The following is a 24,299-nucleotide window of genomic DNA, read 5'->3' as shown; positions in this document are numbered from 1 at the left end:
GAAAGTAATGCAGTATTACTCAATTCTAATATGAGTACAGTCTCCTTAGCTTTAGCATATTATTTGTTTTCTTGCCCACTTCTAAAATGGATTTGAGGGAGTACCCCTAAAACCACCAAATATAAGATAAAAGAAGAGCTGAATATTGGAGAGGGAAGATAAATGTACTAGAATTTTTGGGTTAAGGATGGCTTCTGAACACAATGTATTTCTGAATTTCCTAGGAAGGCATGAAGAGAAGTACGCTAAGTTAAATAATTCTTATTATCTCATCTAACCATTGATTTCCTATGCTGCCTTAACTTTTGGACAGTCAGGGACACTATTAACAACAATGATGCAAGTTAGTGCTTTATTATGTCTGAAAGAATGAGCATTCTCTATTTTATTCTTTTGGAGTGCACACTATGTTGCTGTAATGCATTTCTAATTTATGGTGAGATCTTTATTCAACCATGGGTTTTTTGTTTCATTAATTAAAAGAATACTATGAAAGATTTTTTCTTGAACTAGACTAGGTATGGATCCTTTACCTGTGGACCATTGTATAGTGTAATTGTCATTCTGTTTCTGCAAAAGATGAAGAATTGTTTATATTATTTATGTTCTTTTCCTAATGTTGATCTTTATAAAGAGAACAAAATGTTAAACTGTGAAGGCTAGAAATTGATTGTCTAGGGAGCTTTCTGATCTGAGTAATTAATGATAAATTTGTCACTAGACTGTTTTTCTCAAATTATTTAGATTCCTCTCCTAAGGTTGGTGCAGTTCCCACAGGTCTTTGGGCAAAAGTATAGAAGAGTAAAAAGTAAAAATGGACTAGTCAGTTATATTGATTTTCAAATGTTGAACCAAAATTGTATTATTCCTTTGGTATGTTTAATTTTATTGTATTTTCCTGAGGGCTTTTTGCATATTTGTTTATGAGAAATATCTTGTAATTTTGTTTTTTTCAAACATTTTGTCTGTTTACTCCTGAGACACAGAGAGAGAGGCAGAGACATAGGCAAAGGGGAAGCAGGCTCGTCACGGGGAGCCTGATGCGGGATTTGATCCCACAACCCTGGGACCGTGGCCTGAGCTGAAGGCAGACGCTCAACCACTGAGCCACCCAGGCATTCCTGTAGTTTTTTTTTAATATCTTTGTCTAAAATGTTTTGGATTATTGTGGGGATAGAAATTGAGCTGGAACATGTTCCCTCTTTTATGTGAACAAATTTAAGATTAGTGGTATTTCTCCTTTAATGTTTGATAGAATTCAACAGTGAAACCATCTGGGCCTGTAATTTTCTTTGCAGGAAGAATTTGATTATACATTCCATTTCTTTAATATCTATAGGTATATTTAGATTTGCAGTTTCTTGTGTCAGTTTTGATGCTAAGCTGCTGAATTTATAGGCATGAAGTTTTCGTACTGTTTACTAATAATTTTAATGTTTTCCTCTTTGATTGATAATTGATATTTTCCTTCTCTCTCTCTCTTTTTCCTTTTTCTTGCTAAGGGTATTTTGACTTCCAAAAGTATTTTTAATGAATGACTTTTATTTTTTTAACTCTTTAACATTTCATTTCTTTTATTTACTGTGCCTTTAATTTTCTCTATTTTTCTTCTTAAGATGAAAATTTGGAAAATTGATTTTAACCCCTTTTTCTTTTCTAATTAGACGTACAAAGGTATACATTTTTATCTGAGCACTGCTTTTGTTGCATTTCATAAATTTTGAGGTTTTTTCATTATTAAGTTAAAAGTATTTTCTAGTTTTCCTTGTGATTTCTTTCCTTTTTTTTTTTTTTTTAAGATTTTATTTATTTATTCATGAGAGACACAGAGAGAGAGAGAGGCAGAGACATAGGCAGAGGGAGAAGCAGGCTCCCTCTGGGGAGCCTGATGCGGGACTCAATCCCAGGATCCCAGGATCACGACCTGAGCCAAAGGCAGACACTCAACCACTGAGCCTCCCAGGTGCCCCTTCCTTGTGATTTCTTTACATGTCAGTTATTTAGAAGTGTGTTAATTTCCAAATATTTGGGACATTGGTAAATATCTTACTGTTTTCTACCTTAATTCTTTTTTTTTTTTTTTAATTTTTATTTATTTATGATAGTCACAGAGAGAGAGAGAGAGAGAGAGGCAGAGACACAGGCAGAGGGAGAAGCAGGCTCCATGCACCAGGAGCCTGACGTGGGATTCGATCCCGGGTCTCCAGGATCGCGCCCTGGGCCAAAGGCAGGCGCCAAACCGCTGCGCCACCCAGGGATCCCTCTACCTTAATTCCATTGTGAGTGTGAAATAAGACGATCTATAAGATTTCCATTTTCTGAGATTTATTTTAAAATCTTTTATACTTGGTCAGTATTCCTGGTGCACTTTAAATGAGTGTGTCCTCTAGTTGTTGGATGTTTTATCTAGTTCTCTATCAGTTAACTGAGAGAAGAATTGACATCTGCAACCATAATTACAGATTTGTCTGTTTCTGTGTTTATATCTATCTGGTTTTTTTTGTTTTTTTTTTAAGATTTAAAAAAATTTTGAGAGTGAGTGAGCAAGCACGAATGACGGGGAAGGGCAAAGGGCGAGGGAGAAGGAGGCTCTCCTGCTGAGCAGGGAGACCCAACGCAGGGCTCAATCCCAAAACCCTGAGATCATAACCTGTGCTAAAGGCAGATGCTTAACTGACTGAGCCACCCAGGTGACCCTATTTATCAGTTTTTAATATATATTGAAGTTCATGTATATTGAAGTTCTTTGAGTGCATTGGCTTTTAATATTTTATCGAATTGATAATATATCATAAGTCCTTCTCTGATATATTTCACTTGGCATAATGTTTTCAGTGCCAATTCACGATGTTACAAATGGCAGGATTTCTTTACCACTAATATTCCTATACACACACCTATATGCCATATTTTCTTTATTCATTTGTCACTGGACACTAGATTGTCTTGGCTTTGTAAATAATGTTACAGTGAACAGGGGGATAGTATATCTTTTCAAGAAGATAATTTTGTTTGTTTCAGGTAAAGATGCAGAGGTAAGATTGCTGTATCATGATAATTTTGTTTTATTTTTTTGAAGAATATCCACACTATTTTCCAGTCGCTGCAGCAATTTATCCAGTCTGATGCTCTACTTTTTAATTTAATTATGTTATAGGTTGCATTTCTGGCATGAAAAAATGTTAATTGAATTCTTACGTTGACCTTTGATTAAAAATAGCATGAGATGTCTGTTGTACATTTCCATGTAATTTACTTTAAAATTCATTTACTTTAATGTAATAATTGATATGACTGGGTTTACGTCTGCCATCTCAATATTTTCCTCTTATGTTTTTTACTCCTTGTTTGCTGCCGCCTTTTGGGTTACTCAGATAAATTGTATTTAATTTTTTCTTTTGTACAATTTCATTCTTTATACTTCATATTCCACAAGTAATAAACTCTTAAAAGTATATTCCATTTACCCTTCAGCCTTTGTGCTATTGTATATTTCACTTTTTACGTAACCCAGTTTTATGTCAAACTTATTTTAAAGTCTTTTATCTTTAAAGGAAATGGAGTAGAAAAAGGAAACTAGTTTTAGTACATAGCCACGTTTAGTATTTAGCCACCATTTTTTGATGCTTATAATGTCTTACAGGTTTGAAAGGCAGATCTGCTGTTGAAAAATTCTCTCAACTTTGATTTATCTGAGGTCTCTATTTCAGCTTCACTTTTGCAGGATATTTTGCTGGATAGCCAAGTGATTTAACAGTTTTTCCTTTCAGTGTTTTAAAATGGTCATTCCATTGTCCACTGACTTCCAGTGTTTCTGATGAAGAATCGGTCATATTTATGTTATTCTTCCTCTGTATGTGATACATTGTTTTGCTCTCTCTCTGGGATCCCACTTACGTGTGTTAGTGTACATAAGATTATACTTCAGGCTCTGTTAGATTTTTTTTTGTTGTTGTTATGTTTTGTATTTAACTTGGTTAGTTTCCATTACTCTATTCACAAGTTGAGTGTCTTTACTTTCTTTGATCTGCAGATAAGCATATTCAGTGAATGCTTCGTTTCTCATGTTCTATTTTTTATTTCTGTAATTTCCACTTGGTTATTTTTCTTAGTTTCCTTTCTTCTGCTGAGATTTCCCTATCTGTTCATTCTGTATTTTCCTTTAAATCATTGAACACATTAATAACAGGTACTTTAATTTTTTTGTCTGCTAATTTCAATGTTTATGTCGTGTTGAGATCTATTTCTGTTGAGTCTCCTTTTTTTCCTTGTGTATCACATTTTTCTGTCTTTTCTCATGTTACGGAGTTTTGTAAATTGAGTACTAGACATTGTGGATGATATATTTGATAATGTCTGGATTGTTTGTTTTTTTCCTTTAAGGAGTGTTAAATTTTATTCTAAAAGGCAGCCAATGTCTTCCCACCCCTCCTTGTTCCTGTCAAGGCTTGGTTTTAGGCTTTAATAAGGCAAATCTAGATTGATCCTTATTCTGGGTTTCTCATCTGAACCATCAAAATAATTTGAATTACTTTTTTCTAAGTTCTCCAAGGACTGTCATATTAGTACTGTTCTAGATGCATGGGAGAGAAGGTGACTCATAGTGTATTCTTTAGGGGATTAGGGTCTAATTCTCATGGCTAGAACCCCAGTTGAGAAAGGCTGCTCCAAGACTGGTCCTTATCTCTAAGAGGTGGCTCTTCTGGTATCTGAAGTAAATGTTTGGGTGTTAACTTTCCATTTGTGTGGGCTAGAATTCTGTTACCTCCGTGTGTTATGCTCTCATTCCTGGAGTTCTCTACTAGGCCACATGCTGTGGCATGTGGAACCCAGATGTAGAATAAGGACCCATGGGATACTTCTCCTGGGCTTGTGAGGCTCCCCTTTTAAATAGCAGTCTTTCTAGAATTCCTAATGATTCTCTACTTCCTTAGCTCAGTGAGAGCTCTCCTCTCTTTGACCTTTATTTCTTCTTCACTGTTTAGGAAATTTAGCCCAGTCAGAGAGCCAGGGTGAATGTTGGTACATCTTAGGTATTTCCATTCTCTCCGGAAATATGGGGTTGTAGTTTTGCTCTTGCTATTGTCCAGGGTTTGGAAATAGTTGATTCATTTATTTTGTTCAGTGGTAAAGTAATTTTTGGTGTGGCTGGATGTGTTGAGTAAGCCTATAACCAATTATTTTATCAGTGTTAGAGTTGGATATAATGGGATTTATTTTACAATCATGGAATTTAGTCTGGAAGAGTTTCTGTCTATAAATTCAATGAATAATAATACATTCTTTAAAAATGTCTTAAAAGTTATCAATTATATTCCCATTTAGGTAAAATATGCTGCAGTATTGTTTTAAAATTGAATAATACCTAAAGCTTACTGACATTTTTCCTAGGATATTTAATTTAGTGATGATAGCCTGTCATTTATGGAAGTAACTTTCAAGGAGTTTTTTATTTTTTTCAAGGAGATGTTTAAAGAATAATATCTTTGTAGGAGAAAGATGATGATCTTTGAAAAGTTGTATGTTACTTGGTAGTAAGATTTATGAAGAAAAGACTGGGAGAAAAAAAAAAGAAAAGACTGGGAAAAAAGAGTAACAATTAGATAAAAAGATATTAAAATCCTGTGAAGTTGTTTAAAGAATGGGCAAGGATAAACTAAAGAGATTAAAAATGTGCCCTTGAATGATAAATAGTAAAGGAAGACAAGAAATTGAATTTCTTTTTTAAGTCACAGTACGGGTTGGGTTCTTTTCGGGAAGAAAGAGGCCATGAAGTACTTTGTTTTGTGTGATTTTCTCTTTTTTCCCAATATAAAGTTTGATTTTTGTGTTTTCAATAAACGTTTTTAGACTACTAATTTATGGAAAAGAGAAATTGGTGATTTCTTCTCTCCAGGATATTTATGCATGATTAGACATTCTCAAACACAAGTGTATACTTTCACACTTCATAATGACTTCAGGATGGATTGAACCTTAAATTTTAACCATCTCCATCTTAATGAAAGTAATCTGGAGTGCAACTTAGAATGGTGTGATCGTTTATTCTCAGAAAATCAAGAAATGTGCCTTAATATAAAGAAGACTCAAAAGATAAACTTAGCCTTACTAAAAAATTATTTTGCTTCTTTATAGTCTCTCCTCAATGCCTAAAAATCATTAGAATAATAACATATTTAACTTGATGTGAAGAATATATTAGTTTTTGAAGTGCTAATATTAGTTAGCTTAATTGATTGACAGTTTGATTTGTTACTAGGCTAGTTGGCTTTATTTTTTTGTATCTTCTATAAATCTAGCTTCCATTGCTGATTTATGCTGTTGATTATAAGGAGGTTCAAAGAGTTCAGTATAAATCTTTATCCCTATTATTAAAACACTGAAGGTTTAAGTTGCTTGCCTATTGGCAAAGATGTTATTTAGAAGAGAACCATTTGTTATTATAAGAATTTGTTTTAATACTTACTTTTAAATGTAATCTGCTTTTTTTTGAAGATCTTCAGATCTTTTTTATTTTTAAAGAATTTACTTATTTATTTGAGAGAGAGATTACAAGTAGGGGGAGTGGTGGAGGGAGAGGGAGAAGCAGGCTCCCTACTGAGCATGGAGCCGGATCCGGCGCTCCATCCCAGGACTCTGACATCATTACCTGAGCTGAAGGCAGATGCTTAACTGACTGAATCACCCAGGTGTCCCATTTTTTTTTTCTTTTTTTTGAGAGAGAGAGAGAGAGAGAGAGAGAGAAAGAAAACATGTGTGAGTGAGGAGGGGCAGAGGGAGAGTGAGAGAGAATCTCAAACAGACTTCACGCCCAGTGCAGAGCCTGATATGAGACTCTGTCTCATGACCCTGAGATCATGACCTGAGCAGAAATCAAGAGTCAGATGCCTAACCATTGAGCCACCCAGACACCCCTGTAATCTTCACTTTTTTAATGGGAGAAAATTACCATAGGCTTTTGTCTTCTTTTATTAACAGAATAAATTTAAACGTGAAGAGAAAACAAATGGATGGAGAATAGACAAAGCCTTTCGTAAGTATTAAGACCTCTTTTGAAACGTTATCACTGGAGATCTTAAAAAATGACCAATGTTTTATCTTTGGATTCACTGTGTTTTAGATTTGTTTTGTCTCTTTATTGTCATAGGAAGAATGAGGCTGGAGATTTTTCTCTTCAGCAGTGCAGGTCTGGGAGCTGATAACAGATCTATAGGCAAGGGATTAGCTAAAACATCAAGAAGCCCAAGTAAGCCGAGTTCTGAGTTCCAGAAGTTAAAGAGGAACTGAAGATAACTATTTTTTTTTTAAGATTTATTTATTTATTTTAGAGAGAGATGGAGAGAGCTCCTCTGGGGGAGGGGCAGAGAGTGAGGGAGAGAGAGAATCTCAAGCTGTCTAACCCAGTGCTACCTTCCAGAACCCTGAGATCATGACCTGAGCCAAAATCAAGAGTTGAATGCTCAACTGACTGAGCCATCCATGTGTCCCTGAAGACACCATTTCTAAATTTTTTTTTTTTTTTTGAGGGATCTGTATTCAAGAAGTTGTTTCTGAAGAACTTATACTATAGATGATTCCTTCTAGTGGTCATTCATTAACTTAACAATACTGAACACCTCCTGTGTGCTACTTAATGTTCTAGGCAGAGGATGTAATGGTGAACAGGGCATTTGAGAAACCTGTTTTTAGAGCTGTCAGTCTAATTAGATAGCTGAGAGGAGAAAATAAGCAGAAAGTGAGTAATTTCTAAGAAGAAGAGGGAGTGAAGAGTGGATGTGTAGATTGAGTGGTCAGGAAAGTTTTCTCCGAAAAGATGGCATTTTAATTTTGACCTGATTTGAAAGAGTGCTATACATTTTTCAGCTTTTAAGTAAAAGCCTCATTAAAATTAACTTTTTTTTGTTTTTTGTTTGAGTCCAGAGGAAAACGTCAAGGGATCTGTACAGCAAAACAAAATTGAGTGCATTGTTTAAAATAGTTCCTATAAGGATGCCTGGCTAGCTCAGTCAGAAGAGCATGTGACTCTTGATTTTGGGATCATGCATTAGAGCCCTATGTTGGCTGTACAGATTACTAAAAAAGTAAACTTAAAAAAAAAACAAAAAGATTTGACACTTATTTAAAAAAATAATAAAGTAGTACTTATATTCTTTGTGTGGAAGACAGTTCTCAATGTTTCATGATAAATAAATGAACTCCGTGTCCATTTCCTGTAGTGCTAATCTGAGAACAAAACTTCTACTGAGGATTGATGTTATATAGCCTGTGTGTTTACTTTATGAGTAGACACTAAGGTAGATGACTAGACTCTACACCCAGTGTTGTACAGGATTCTCAGGGACACCCTTCCAGGAGTGGCTCCTGGAAGAATTGTTTTGGTCCTCATCCTTCTCCATTTTGGAGAGGTGGTCCTGAAACTGTGTATTATGTTGAGTGCATTATAAGAAAAAAAGAATCCATATATCTGTAAAGGCTTTATGGGGTGTGGAGCCATTGTTAAAACCGTTATTGTAGCTATATTCACTGATTTGGGTGCTTTGTAGTGGAAAATTAAAAAAAAATTAAGTCCCCCATTTTTTTTTTCTTTTATAACTTCTATGTTCAATTCCTTTGAAAATTATTTTATTTTTTAAAAGTTTATTTATTTAAGCAATTTCTAGTCCCAACGTGGGGTTTAAACTCCAACCCCAAGATTAAGAGCTGCATGTTCTACTGACTGAGTCACAGCCAGGTGCCCCATCCTCTGAGAATGATTTTAATGCTGTATTTTTCAGAATCATTGTTGTGGAGGGTCAGAACAGAAAAAGGCTGAATCCACAATAATCAGGGCCTTCAGGAATCCCAGGTTTGGGGTTGGTTTCTTGAGGCTAATTTACTTTTTTATGATATATATATATGTTTTTGAGGCCATGTTGTAACCATCTTGCAATTAAACCAATCTTGGGGCTTATGTGTATAGAACATAATTTTCTCTACATTCATTGTAATTTAGATGTAGATGTTAGACAAAGATTTGACTCCTGTAATGTTTTGATTCCTGATTTATTTGTGGCTCTCTCTTCCTCTCCTCCGTCTTGGTCTCCTCCTCCTCTCCTTCTCCTTTTTTTTTAAAAAATTTTTAAAAGTAGGCTCCACATGTAACACGGCCTTGAACTCAAGACCTTGAGATCAAGAGTCACATGACTCAGTCTCCTGACTGAGCCTGCAAGTCACCCCATTCATGGCTCTTCCTTATGTAATGGATGTTGATAAGTATTTAGTAAATGTGATCCTGATCGCAATTCATTTGTTTCCTTGTTTGCTTATACTTGGATAAATAGTGAAAGGGGTGTAATGAACAGAGGACATGTGGTGGTGGAGAGGCTTTTGAGGAATTAGTCATCTAAGTTGTCTTAAAGTTGGTTGATAATATACTTACAGTGCAATTTATATTTTGAGCTTTGACAAAGAGTATACCCGTGTAACCACCACCTGAAACAAAGGTATGAAACATTTTCACCACTCTAGAAAGGTCCCTTGTATCCCTTTCTAGTCAGTTTCCACAGCCATCCTGATGCAGGGCAACCATCGTTTTTATTTGAATCATCATCGGTTAGTTGGCTTAGCCTGTACTAGAACTTCTTATTCATGGCATCATACACTATGTAGTCTTTTATTCTTTTATTTTTTTTTTTGTACTCTTTTATATCTGACTTAGCATTTTTGAGATTCTCTTACAATATCACTTATATCAGTATGTGGTTCCTTTTTAATTTTTTTTTTTTAAACATTTATTTATTTATGATAGAGAGAGAGGCAGAGACATAGGCAGAAGGAGAAGCAGGGTCCATGCCGGGAGCCCGATGCGGGACTCGATCCCGGGACTCGAGGATCGCGCCCTGAGCCAAAGGCAGCTGCCGAACCGCTGAGCCACCCAGGGATCCCCCTTTTTAATTTTTTTTTATTATTTTATTATTTTTTTAAAATTTTTTTTAAACTGCAGCTTATTCCTCTTTATTGCTGTTTTCCTTTGTTTGACTGTAGTATAGTGATTAGAGTTGGTTATCCATTCTCCTCATAAGCCCATTTGCTTTTGATGTCATATCATGATACTTAAATTCTTCTTTAAAAATAAAAACTTGAAGTTTCTTTTTCTTTCTTTTTTTAAACAGAGGAAAAGCGCCCTTTTGACTTCGATTTTTTTGCTCATTTGCTTCAGAAAGTTCTTGCTGAAGAAGAGAAAAGAAAACAAAAATCTGTTAAAAATCAGAGCGTAAAGGAGAAGAAATCCTCTAAACCACGGAAAAATGTAAAAGGTAGAGTAAAAGAAAGTGTGTTCTGTTATTTAAAAATAGACTTAGAGTCTTATCACTCAGGTCTTGAGCATTCCTTTGTAGTTCAGGTAGTTGAGATCATTAGGGCATCCAATAGGGGAGAATTGATTTTTCTTGGCTTTCGGTTATCTGGCCCAAAATAGTACTTCTTTGTAAATTTTATGATTGGCATGGTGGGGTTATTTGACATCTTTCTTGAACTAGAGTGTAGTTGTAGCTAATAAAAGAGCGTTGGAATTTGGAGGTGTCATGTTTGGTTACTTACTGTCATTTTCCTTTGTAAAACCTGGTACAAAATTCTAATATTTAAAAACTGGAACTCTGATACTTCTGCTTTTGACTGAATTGTATTGTTTGAGTACAATTTATATCTGAGGGTTAATGTTGACCTGTACTAGGTAGAAACTTGTTTATATGTAGGTTTTACTATTTTTAGACATGTAATTTCTTAATTATTTGAATTGTGATCTAAGAGGACAGTGGTTATATTCTAGAGCTTTAAAGAATCATGGAACTGTACGGAATTTTGTATGTTAGGTAGTCTGCATTCCAGACCCTTTCCATTTGTTGTCACTTGGAAACAGCCCTGGAGATATTGTTCTTTTACCTTGTGTCTCACAGTTTTAGTAGTGGCAGAGGCAAAACTTGAACCTGGGGCCGTAAGTGCCTGCACTGGGGGTCTGCAAGACTACTGCTAGGTTTGATTTCTTGCTAGTAGACTCATAAGATCCAGCATATGGTTATACAAACAGCTGAGATTTGTTAGAGTGAAAGGATATGGAATAAAATCAGCAGAGAGAAAAGACGTGGCTCAAAGTGTAGGGGAATCTAGGTGCAAGCTTACAAAAGTCCTTTCCCCTAGAGTCACACAGAATGTGCTTCATTTGTGTAGCAGCAAGTCATGAAGAGATATGTAGCAAGTTGTCTATCAGCAAAGCTTATTAGAAACTCAGTATCCGGGCAGCCCGGTGGCTCAGCGGTTTAGCGCCACCTTCAGCTCAGGGCGTGATCCTGGGACGCGGGATCGAGTCCCATGTTGGGCTCCCTGCATGGAGCCTGCTTCTCCCTCTGCCTGTGTCTCTGCCTCTCCATCTCTCTCTCTGTGTCTCATGAATAAATAAATAAGTAAAATCTTAAAAAAAAAAAAAAAAGAAAATATCTAAGATTTTTATTGGACACTGGTCATGTAGACACCATCTCTGCCTTGTACATAAGGAATTTGGAACTCGCAAAACAAAAATAATTGGCATAAATCACATTGTTGGTACGAACATTTTATTTTATTTTTTATTTTTTAAAGATTTTATTAATTTATTCATAGAGACGCAGAAAGAGAGAGGCAGAGATACAGGCAGAGGGAGAAGCAGGCTCCATGCAGGGAGCCTGATGCGGGACTGGATCCCGGGTCTCCGGGATCACACCCTAGACCAAAAGGTGGCGCTAAACCGCTGAGCCACCGGAGCTGCCCAATATGAACATTTTAGGCACAGTGAACCACTTTTGTGGATTCTCCTGACCTCACCTTTCTAGGCACAGCCCAAAGGCCAACCTTTTAAGCAGGTGTTTGAAGGGATAGCAGTGAGGTCTGCTACATTAACTCTCTTCTGCACAGAGTAATCCAGCATTTATTTTTTCTGGAGTTTGATGTCTGTATCATTTAAAAAATAGTATTGGTAACTACAAAATTATTTCATTCTTTAGTCGTTTCTTTGACTTACTATATTTGGCTATGGGAGATAGATATATTAAAATAGATAGATTAACATCATCCTATTACAGGTGATAGCATACATAACTCATTGTATCTTAATGTGAGAATTTTGAGATATATTATTGTAAGTCTCATAATTTCAAAATTACTGTTTATTACTCTGGTAGAGAATCCAGTGTTACCTTTTCAGTTTTAAAATCTTGTTATGGCTTTTTTTTTTCTTCTGAGCAAAAATAAATGACATTGAATTTTATTATTTTTTAAATTAGGTATTTTTAGGGAAGATGTCTTGGTCGATTGTGGTTGTGATGTTATGTTTGCTTTCGATTGATGTCTCCATGGTGCTCTTTCTTACTTGATTTTTAAAAATTTATTGTTTTCATCTTTTGATACAGTTCACTGTTAATATCCCTTCATAAAAAGGGCACTAGAAATGGTTTAAAAATATTTGTTAGAAAGATTATTCATTGAAAAATAAATGATGTGGAAAATAAATTTGTTGAATTCTCTATTGTATCCTGCCCTCAAATAAAATTGTCCAGATTTTCTAGGAATAACTATGAGTAAACACTTCTGTTCAAGTGTATGTGTGTCTTAGAAATATGTAATTATTTTTGCTTAATAAAAATGGTATCATACTATGTATATGTTCTTCTGCAGCTTGAGTTTTTTGTGCAACTATAGTTCTTGAAATCTTTTACATTACTGCTTATAAGCATACTTCATTATTATTTGTTGTGAGAAGTTTTTTTTTTTTTTAAATTTATTTATTTATTTATGATAGTCACACAGAGAGAGAGAGAGAGAGAGAGAGAGGCAGAGACACAGGCAGAGGGAGAAGCAGGCTCCATGCACCGGGAGCCCGATGTGGGATTCGATCCCGGGTCTCCAGGATCGCGCCCTGGGCCAAAGGCAGGCGCCAAACCGCTGCGCCACCCAGGGATCCCCTGTTGTGAGAAGTTTTATAGCATAAGTATATTAAAGTTCTTGAGTCATTTCCAGTTGGCTGTTTTAGGTTGTCTTCAAACTTTTGCCCACATATCCTCGAGTATTTATCTTCTCCATCTTTAAGAATTTTTCTGTAGATTATTTCTATGTTTATAACAACATCTCTTATTTTCAAAGTGAAAAAAGTTGCCAGCGAAGGACGAAATGATGATCCAGATGTATCTCTGAGCACCAAAATTTCAGACCCAGAACCATCTCAAAAGGATGCTCAGATAGTTGAAGGACAAGAGTCTCAGACTTTAACAGGACAGGATTCAGAACAGATTGCATTAGAACCAGACCTAAATCAAAAGAAAAGAAGAAGAAAGAATCAGGATGAAGTTGGCAAACAAGTAAAAAATCTTTCAGAAAGTCCCACTGTTCAATCAGGTCATTCTACAGGAGAAAAATGCAAAAGTAAGTTTTTAAAATATATTAATAGTCCCTATATTACTTAAGAAGATGTGTATTGTAGTATGATGTGTAATTTATTTTTTTTTATTTTTTTAAATTTTTTTTATTTATTTATGATAGGCACACAGTGAGAGAGAGAGAGAGGCAGAGACATAGTCAGAGGGAGAAGCAGGCTCCATGCACCGGGAGCCTGACGTGGGATTCAATCCCGGGTCTCCAGGATCGCGCCCCGGGCCAAAGGCAGGCGCTAAACCGCTGCGCCACCCAGGGATCCCTGATGTGTAATTTAAATACTTCTGGGTAGTAGCAACTAGTAACGCTTAAATTTTGTATTTTATATTCATGTTACTGTGTTAAGTCCTTTGGTTTTTATTTTTTAAGATTTTATTTATTTATTCATGAGATACACAGGGAGAGAGGCAGAGACACAGGCAGAGGGTGAAGCCGGCTCCATGCAGAGAACCTGATGTGGGACTCAATCCGGGATCTCCAGGATCAGGCCCTGAGCTGAAGGTGGCGCTAAACCACTGAGCCACCCAGGGATCCCTTATTTTTATTTTTTTAAAAAGACTTTATTCATGAGAGACACAGAGAGAAAGAGAGGCAGAGACACAGGCAGAGGGAGAAGCAGGTTCCATGCAGGGAGCCCGATGTGGGACTCGATCCTGGGACTCCGGGATCACACCCTGAGCCAAAGGCAGATGCTCTGGCAGCCCGGGTGGCTCAGCGGTTTGGCGCTGCCTTCAGCCCGGGGCCTGATCCTGGAGTCCTGGGATCGAGTTCCACGTCTGGCTCCCTGCATGGAGCCTGCTTCTCCCTCTGCCTGTGTCTCTGCCTCTCTCTCTCTGTCTTTCATGAATAAATAAATAAAATATTAAAAAAAAAAAAACAAAAACAAAAAAAACAAAGGCAGATGCTCAACCGCTGAGCCACCCAGGCATCCCTGGTTTTTAGTTTAAAGGAAAGAAGTTTATTGTTGACTGGTAAGGAAACCATAGTAAACTGGGGAGATTTTCCCTAAAATATGTTTCTGGAGCCCAGGTGGCTTAGTCAGTTAAGCATCTACCTCTTGATTTCAGTTCAGGTCTTGATCTTAGGTCTTGATTTTTTTTTTTTTTTAAGATTTTAATTTATTCATTCATGAGAGACAGAGACATAGGCAGAGTGAGAAGCAGGCTCCCCACATGGAGCCTGGGATCCCCACATTTTTAATTTTTTTTTTAGTTAAAACCAAACAGTGATTAGAATCATAACAGTGTATATAGTTAGCTGTATATTGCTTGTGTCTCTTAATAAATCATAGGTGTTCATGTTCTACCTCTACAGAGCACCTCAGAGTCCACAATGAGTTAATTTATCTAAAAGAACTACTAGAATAAGCTTTCTTTCTTTTCCTTCCCTCCTTCCTTCCTTTCTCTTCCTTCACTTTTAAATATTTTATTCATGAGACACAGAGAGAGGCAGAGGCATAGGCAGAGGGTGAAGCAGGCCCCATGCAGGAAGCCAAATGTGGGACTTGATCCCAGATCACGACCTGAGCCAAAGGATGACACTCAAGCACTTAGCCACCCGGGTGCCCCTCTTTTTTGTGGTTTTTCTATTAAAGATATTACATAAAAAGCAGAAAAGCTCAGTAATTAGGAAGTTGGATTTTGGAAATCAAGTAGACCTTGGTTTAGATTCCAGCTCTTTTATTTGCTAATTATGACCTTGGATAAGTCAGCTAAGATCTTGAACTTAGGTTCTTTTTCTCTGTGATGTTTTTTTTTTTTGTTTTGTTTTTTTTTTTTTTTGTGATGGGTTTAACACCTTTTAATAGGTCTATTTTCTGTATTAAATGAGATAATGCATTTGTTGGACTTAAAATTTTTATCACTATTAATAAATGATAGCTTTTCCTGTGTTATTAATTACGATTCTTCAGAAGGAGAATAGGCAAGTCCACCTGTAGCTTCCTAACCATCTATATAGAAGTCAATTTAACTATTTAAAATTTAAGCAAGATGAAAGAAAAATGCTGCAGACTACCGAGGGAATTTGGGCTGATTCTCAAAACACAGTTACAACTTACACAGTTCTGTGTTGATTAACTTTTCATAAATGTTCTAAAATTAAAACCTCTGCCTTTTATATAGGAACTTAAATGTGGAATGGATGAATAATTTGTAGGGAAAAAGACCATTTTATATAACTTCATTTATGCTTTAAAAGGTAGATGTTTTCATTTTTTAGAATAACATGCATTTTGTATTTGTAGATAAAGGTCAGTCTTTAAGGCCTGAGATAAATGAAGATGAAGGCAATAAGGAACAGAAACTTCCTTGCATACAAAACATTGATGACATTGTGGATTTATCCTCCATTGAAAAGGCTGAGAACAGAACTGACCCTATGCTTTTATCAAGGTATTTTTCTATACCTTTACTGGCTTCGTTTACATCTTCTGTTACTGAGAGGGGAGTGTGAAGTCTCCAACTCTAATTATGAATTTGCCTTTTCTTTACTCTTTTCTGCTCAATTTGTTTTTTTTTTGTTTTTTTTTTCATGTCTTTTGAAGCTCCTGTTAGGTACCTACATATCTAAGATTGTTGTATCTTGATGAAATCACCCTTTTATCATTTGTGTGTGTTATTTGATATTGCTGTTTGTTTTCGTGCTTACTTTGCTACATCTGTTGTCTTATGGTTGTTAGTGTTTGCCTGGGTTTCTTTTTTCTTTTCCTTTGTTTCCTTTCGTTTCCTTTCGTTTCCTTTCGTTTCCTTTTTCCTTTCCTTTTTCCTTTCCTTTTTCCTTTCCTTTCCTTTCCTTTCCTTTCCTTTCCTTTCCTTTCCTTTCCTTTCCTTTCCTTTTCCTTTCCTTTCCTTTCCTTTTTCCTTTCCTTTCCTTTTTCCTTTCCTTTCCTTTTTCCTTTCCTTTCCTTTTTCCTTTCCTTTCCTTTTTCCTTTCCTTTCCTTTTTCCTTTCCTTTCCTTTTTTCCTTTCCTTTCCTTTTTCCTTTCCTTTCCTTTCCTTTCCTTTCCTTTCCTTTCCTTTCCTTTCCTTTTTCCTTTCCTTTCCTTTCCTTTTTCCTTTCCTTTTTCCTTTCCTTTTTCCTTTCCTTTTTCCTTTCCTTTTTCCTTTCCTTTTTCCTTTCCTTTTTCCTTTCCTTTTTCCTTTCCTTTTTCCTTTCCTTTTTCCTTTCCTTTTTCCTTTCCTTTTTTCCTTTCCTTTTTCCTTTCCTTTTTCCTTTCCTTTTTCCTTTCCTTTTTCCTTTCCTTTTTCCTTTCCTTTTTCCTTTCCTTTTTCCTTTCCTTTTTCCTTTCCTTTTTCCTTTCCTTTTTCCTTTCCTTTTTCCTTTCCTTTTTCCTTTCCTTTTTCCTTTCCTTTTTCCTTTCCTTTTTCCTTTCCTTTCCTTTCCTTTCCTTTCCTTTCCTTTCCTTTCCGAGAGCGAGCACAAGGGTGGGGCAAGTTAGAGGTGGCCCTGAGATTATAACCTATGCTGAAATCAGAAGTGGGATGCTTAATCAGCTGAGCCATGCTGGTGCCTCTGACTGGCTTATTTCACTTAGCATAATGTTTTCAGGTTTCACCTGTGTTGCAGCATATGATGATGTTTTCTTCTTTTTTATGGCTAAAATAATTGTGTGCATGTATCACATTGTGTGCATGTATCACATTTTCTTTATTCTTTCATCTGTCAGTGAACATTTAGATTGTTTCCATCTCTCAGCTCTTTTAAATATTACTCTAATAAACATTGGAATGCAGAAAGCTATTTGAGGTCTTATTTCCTTTTCTTATAGATAAATACCCAGAAGAGGGATTGATGAATCATATAGTTCTGTTTTTAATTTTTTGATATTTTATTATTTTTTTAAGATAATCTCAACCCCCATCGTGGGGCTCATACAACCCCAAGATTGAGAGCCACATGCTCTACCGACTGAGCCAACCAGGCATCCCTCTATTTTTAATTTTTTGAGGAGCCTCCCTGCTCTTTGTCACAGTGGCCATGCTGTTTTACCTTCCCATCAACAGTGCACAGAGATACCAGTTTTTTTTTTTTTTTAAGATTTTATTTATTTATTCATGAGAGGCAGAGGCATAGAGAAGCAGGCTCCATGCAGGAAGCCCGATGTGGGACTCGATCCTGGAACTCTGGGATCACACCCTGAGCCAAAGGCAGACGCTCAACTGCTGAGCCACCCAGGTGTCCCAGATACCAGTTTTCCTTGTCCTCACCAATACTTGTTATTTTCTATTTTCTTTGTGTTTTGAAAACGGTTATTCAGACCTGTGTGAGGTGATACTTCATTATGGTTTTTGCTATGTATATATTTTTATTTTATTTATTTATTTATGAGACACAGAGTGAGAGAGGCACAGACACAGGCAGAGGGAGAAGCAGGCTCTCTGCTGCCGAGAGCCTGATGTGGGACTCGATCCCAGGACCCCAGGGATCACGCCCTGAGCCAAACGCAGGTGCTCAACCACTGAGCCACCCAGGTGCCCCTTCATTATAGTTTTGATTTGCATTTCCTTAATTAGTGATATTGAGGATCTTTACATATACTTATTGGCTGTTTGTGTGTTGTCTTTGGAGAAATATCTCTTCATTTCCTTTTCATATTTTTAATTAGGTTATTTTAATTGAATTATAGCATTCTTTTTATATTTTAGATATTAAGCTTGTGTCAGATAGTTTACAAATATATTCTCCCATTCCATAGGTTGTCTTTTGATTTCGTTGATTATTTCCTTTGCTGTGCTGAAGCTGTTTAGTTTGATATTGTCCCACTTGTCCCTTTGTGCTAGTTTTTTCATCAGTTTGGAAGATTAATAGTTTCTTTGAAGCTGAGCCATGGACCTTGGGTCCTTAATTTGCTAAGTGATGGACATCTAAATTATGACTTCAGAGATACAACTAATTTTATAAACTACATGCAAAAGATACTATGCCTTTTTTTAGCGGAAAAACAACCCTGCAGTGACTAATATCCTAACTGGTTTTATAAAACAATGAGCTGATTCTAAAATTATTAATCACCCAAGAGCAAAGGGTCATGAGTAGTAAATATAATTTGAAAAACAATATTTCTGAGGAGGAAATACATTAATACTTACTCTAAAGCTAGAGTAAAAACATATATTTTAAAAGTAAAAAAACAAAAAAAAAAGCTAGAGTAATTATAGCAGTGTATTACTGGCCCAGGGACAAATTGACTCAGGAAAACTGAATATAAAATCTAGGGAATAAAATGTAGGAATCTGTACATAGCAAAGATAGCAGTAGAAATTAGTGAACGAAGATTGAGTGAACTATTCATTAGATGTTAGATCTAATATTAAGTAATACTAAATAATGTTAGATCCTTATTTTACCCTGCATGCTAAATTTCTGATTGATTAAAGGGTACACGTAAAAGGCAAATCTTTAAAACTTTTAGAGAAGGTGTTGGGAAGTATCTTTCTGATGTCAAGGATTTCTTAAGATATAAAAAGCAAAACTTTAAAAGGTAAAATTGACGAATTTGATTGCAGTAAACTCAGATATTTGGTAAAAGTTTTTGTAGAGAAAGTGAAAGACAAGCTACTGTTTGGGATGTTTTATGGGTAATATCTAATCAAAAAATAATACTTAAAGAGCTCTTACTGATTAGTTGGGAAAAGACAATAGAAAAAATGAGGGGGGGGAATCATGTCCATCACCCTATTATCCCATTCCCAGTCCACCTCCCCTCTAGCAACCCTCAGGTTGTTCCCTATAGTAAAGTATTGTCAGCAGGCTCCATGCTCATTCTGGAGCCTGACTCAGGGCTCGATCTCATGATCTTAAGATATGATCTGAGCCTAAATCAAGAGTTGGATGCTTAACAGACCAAGCCACTCAGGCACTCCTGAAGGTACAGTTTTTAATGAGATGATACAAGATGGATCATAGAAAAGCCAAAATATTGATATTGATAATTCCAAAATATGAAATATCATTTTCCGAAGTGGTTTTATATATTAGAAAAGTATTTTAAGTAGTAAAACATGTATTACTATGGATTCTATTCTTCCTGATGTTTTCATCTGCTTAGTGGTCAACAAGATGCTGTGTCATCAGCAACTGAAGCTTCAGAATCAAGCCCTTCAGATTTGCCTTCATCAGAAGCTGTAATTAGTGCACTGTGTGAAGTGGATAATGCTGAAAGTAATTGTACAGAAGAAAGGAGTGTTGACCTAAAAAATAAATCACTGTAAGTATTTTACATGGTAGGATTTTAAAATTTATTTGCAAAATTGTAATGATTTCTTAAGAAATGATAATGTTTTCTTTAGGGATTAGAAAGGGATGGTACACCATTTAATGTATAGTTGTACCGTGGTCTGAATGTGACATAAAGGCTTATCACTTTGTATTTGATTACAGAAAATTTTCTTTCATATCAAATGTATAATCATGATAGGAATTTTATGCATAGTGGTGACTTACACTGAAATTCTAAAATAATCTGCCTGCAGCTCCCCCTGCTTATGGGTGTGCATGCTGTCTCTCAATAAATTTAAAATTTTTTTTAAGATTTTATTTATGTATTTGACAGAGAGATAGTGCTCAAGTAGGGGGAGTGAGAGAGGGAGAAGAACCTCGGGATCATGACCTGAGCTGAAGGCAGATACTTAACCAAATGAGCCACCCAGGTACCCCTAAGTAAAATCTTAAAAAATATTGATGCTGAATAACTTGTTTTTAATATCTAATAGAATAAATTAGTTACCTCTCTTGGCTCTTTCAGTTGTCTTTGCTATCCTTATTGTAAGTAAGCTTAAGGGACTTCTTTTCTACTTTTGAGTGAGTTTTTAAAGAATTATTTTGAGAATTTTGTTGGATTATACCTGCATATTAGTGCAATTTATTACATAATGTTCATTTTAAATAATGATAAATAATAATTGTTTTTTAGGGAAACTGATCAGTCCAGAAATGTTAAACTGGTAGGAAGAAGACAATTACAGAGACCTAAACCCAATTTATCAAGGGCAGTTGGGAAGAAAACTGTTCTTTCACAAGATAAAACAGATGCAGAGACCAAGATGTTACATGCAGAAATGTCAAAAGAAAAGGTACAGACTAAAAAACACTTTATGGAAAATAAAATCACAAAAATTTTCCCTAGTTGGGAGTAAAATTGTGTAACTTATAATAAGTACATGATAGTGTAACTGATACTAGAACAAAGATACAAGAACTTACATATGAATATTAAATGTTAATATTAATATTAAATAATCTTAATTATTTCCTGTTGATGCATTTAAGAACCTAGGACAAATCATTTCAATTATACTCATTAGCAACAGATCTCTCTCATTTATATAAACTTTGTATTAAAAATATTTTTAACCAGTTTTACATAAAATTATATCCACAATCATTTCCCAAACACAGACGTCCTTTATCCTTCATAAACTTTGTCTTTCTTTTTATGTATGTAAACATTTTTGTAGTTTTAAATCATAACATTCAAAATATTTAAAACTTCTTTCTCTGAAACTACTTAATTAACATTTTCTTGGGCTTAATCTTTTTTTTTTTTTTTTTGGGCTTAATCTTTTAATAGCTGTATCAGATTAACACATTACTGATTTACCTAAGCATTTTCTAATGGTAGTCATTTAATTTGTTTCCATTTTTTTAACTCCCATAAATAAGAGCAAATGATTTTGTAAATAGCAATTTCTTTTTTTTTTTTTTTAAAGATTTTATTTATTTATTCATGATAGTCATAGAGAGAGAGAGAGAGAGAGAGAAAGAGAGGCAGAGACACATGCAGAGGGAGAAGCAGGCTCCATGCAGGGAGCCCGACACAGGACTCGATCCCCGATCTCCAGGATCGCGCCCTGGGCGAAAGGCAGGCGCTAAACCGCTGTGCCACCCAGGGATCTCTAAATAGCAATTTCTTTAGGAAAAAGGCAGAAGATAAATTTCCAAAGGAGATGTGATTAATGGGTCAGAGTATTTTAAATTTATTTGGCTTTTGTTATTGTCAAATGACATTCAAAAAAAAAGAATTTATTTACATTGTTATAGGCACTAAATGAATGTTCCTGTTTATGTATATTTCTGCTAGCATTATATTGTTTAAATTTTTGCTAAAATACATTTAAAATACTAGCTTTATCCCCTTGTCTGTGAAGTATCTTTTTTATTATACTTTTTATAATAAAATTATATTAGTATAATTTTGTGAAAATCAAGAAAATTGGGAAATTACAGATTCATATAAAAATTATTTTTTATTTTTTTATTTTTGTTTTTATTTTTATTTTTTTTTTAAAGATTCATATAAAAATTAAGACAGGGCAGCCCCGATGGCTCAGCGGTTTGGTGCTGCCTTCAGCCCAGGGTGTGATCCTGGAGACCCGGGATTGAGTCCCATGTCAGGGTCTCTGAATGGAACCTGCTTCTCCCTCTGCCTGTGTCTCTGCCCCTCTCTCTTTGTCTCTAATGAATAAATAAATAAAATCTTAAAAAAAAAATTAAGACAAAAATTACTTGTAATTTCATTATTCAGATGCAAATAACCTTTTAGCAAATGTCCTTCCAGCTTTTCTATTACAAAATTTAGTATTAATTCAGTTTTGTACCCTTCTTTGGTGCTTTACATTTCATGAATATTTTTCCATATTATTAAATATTCTTTGAAACTGTGGTCTTCAGTGACTTCATAATAGTCTGTCAATGGGTATAACTGAATTTAACCATTTACTCATTATTGGATATTTTGTCCACTCCATAGTGTTTGGTATTTTATATAATGTTCTCGTGAATATTCTTGTACTTTGTCTGAATATTTACTTAGAGTCTTAGAAATGGTATTAGGGAATGAACATTTTTAAAGCTCTGGAAAGCAAAAGGCTTTCCAGAAAGGGTAGGCCAGTTTTTGCTCCTGTCAGTAATAGATGGGATTATGTGTTTTATAATATTCACAACTGCATTGATGATTTTTAAAACTCTATGAACAAAAAATGAAATTCATTGTTTTTAATTTCCATTTATCAAATTTGGACTTTTCTATGTTAAGTTGATAAAATGTAAAAAATTGAATTTATAGAATCACATGGAAAAGGATAAAGTCAATACATTGGACATTTCTGGAATGGAGAAAACAGAGAGAGAGAACCCAGAAGCTGAGACTGTTTCTAAGTAAGTATTTAGAAGTAGAGAAACTAGTAGCTTTTAAGAGTGACTGTAATAACTTCTCTACTGGATAATGTCTGAATTTTATTTCCGGTTAGTGTACTTAAGTCTTCTTTTAGGGGCACCTGAGTGGCTCAGCGATTGGGCATCTGCCTTTGGCTCAGAGCATGATTGAGTCCCGTATCGGGCTCCCCACAGGGAGCCTGCTTCTCCCTCTGCCTGTGTCTCTGCCTCTCTCTGTTTGTCTCTCATGAATAAATAAACAAAATCTTAAAAAAAGTAATCTTTTAACTTTAAGTGTATTGAAACATTCAGTAGTGTTCTTTGTGTTACTGGAGAAATAAATTATGATACAAATCCATTGAGTTAACAATTACATTTCTTCCTCTACTTATTAACAAGATTTTAACAAAGTTTTGTTAGCTTAATTAATGGTTAAGCTGGGTAGTTTTATTTACAGCAGGAGATGTCAAGAGGGAATATTTAACTTGGAAGGTAGATTCTTATTCTAATATGAATCTGAGCCATTGGATTCTGGACTATATTTATAATCTTTGTGTAGTACCCTGGAGGTATACATGAAAAACTAGTATTCTTAGTGGAGAATAGTATTAAATATGTGTCAGGTATAGACTGTTTCAGTTTTGTGAGCAAGTGATTTTTATATTTAGGGTTCTGGGATTATGTTTGTTCCAAAATATTAGGGTATAGAAATGTATCTTTTTTTTTTTTTAAAGATTTTATTTTATTTTTTTATTTATTCATGAGAGACACAGAGCGAGAGAGAGAGAGGCAGAGACACAGGCAGAGGGAGAAGCAGGCCCCATGCAGGGAGCCCGATGTGGGACTCGATCCCGGGTCTCCAGGATCACACCCCGGCCTGCAGGCGGCACTAAACTGCTGCGCCACCAGGGCTGCCCAGAAATGTATCTTTGAAGATGTTTTTGAGGACACTTGTTATTATATTTGTTTTCCAAATTGTTTACTTATACCTTGGAGAATGGAATACTGAAAACAAATATGGGATTTCAGAATAACCATGATTTTATTCTCTTGTAGTTCTAGCTTGAATGAAAAACTTTGTGTGCAGGAAGATGATCAAACAAAGGCTCTCAGACCAGCACGACTGAGGGGCCGATTGCAAAGGCCAAAGCCAAATGTACGTAAAGCTGCTGAAAGAAAAGAAATTCTTGCATCACAGGAAAAAATTGAGGGCAGTGTAAAAAAGAATGAAAGTGAATCCTGTATTTCTAGAGAGGTAAGTACTCTGATTCATCCCAGTTTTTTTTTGTAAAACAACTGCTTAAACCTTCTTTAACCCCCACCCATTTAAACCGCAAGACTATACAATTGTGTACATTGCGTATTTAAAACTCTCAGAGCCAGTAGCTCTGCTACTTGTAAAGCCACTTAACCGCAATCTAGATTTTGAGTATTTTCATAATGGAGCATCTGCTTTGATGATACCTCATGTTTGACTTGACTCCCCCCGTCCATCATTTAGATGTTTGAATTACACTCCTTTTTTGAAAATATAGCTAGGTAGGTGAATTTTAACTCTGGCTTAAACAGCTTCCTTCTAAAATAGAATTCCAATAACAAAGATTATAAATTTTAGGTTATTTACATAGTAACTAGTCTTTGTGTTAAGAGTAAGAATTCAAGTCATAGTTTGAGATTTGAATTTCTTTTGTTATAATTCTCAAAGTCTA

The 24,299-nt window shown here is 35.4% G+C and overlaps 1 protein-coding gene across 3 annotated transcripts in view; it reads left to right on the top strand.

Annotated features, from left to right (window-relative positions):
• Positions 1-24,299, top strand: part of BDP1 (BDP1 general transcription factor IIIB subunit) — a 91,919-nt gene that overhangs the window by 12,661 nt on the left and 54,959 nt on the right. For all 3 annotated transcript variants that reach the window (XR_011999159.1, XM_072745366.1, XM_072745367.1), the window contains exons 8-15: positions 6,979-7,033; positions 10,152-10,295; positions 13,150-13,428; positions 15,683-15,830; positions 19,487-19,645; positions 20,351-20,510; positions 22,502-22,593; positions 23,647-23,845. Coding sequence is in view for 2 of the 3 variants with exons in the window: in XM_072745366.1 (XP_072601467.1) it covers positions 6,979-7,033; positions 10,152-10,295; positions 13,150-13,428; positions 15,683-15,830; positions 19,487-19,645; positions 20,351-20,510; positions 22,502-22,593; positions 23,647-23,845 (1,236 nt within the window). In the remaining variant the exon portion in view is untranslated. The remainder of the gene's footprint in view (positions 1-6,978; positions 7,034-10,151; positions 10,296-13,149; positions 13,429-15,682; positions 15,831-19,486; positions 19,646-20,350; positions 20,511-22,501; positions 22,594-23,646; positions 23,846-24,299) is intronic.

The sequence above is a fragment of the Vulpes vulpes genome, unplaced genomic scaffold (genome assembly GCF_048418805.1).
Source record: "Vulpes vulpes isolate BD-2025 unplaced genomic scaffold, VulVul3 u000000652, whole genome shotgun sequence".
NCBI classification, from domain to species: domain Eukaryota; kingdom Metazoa; phylum Chordata; class Mammalia; order Carnivora; family Canidae; genus Vulpes; species Vulpes vulpes.
This window is presented reverse-complemented; position numbering and strand designations above follow the sequence as displayed.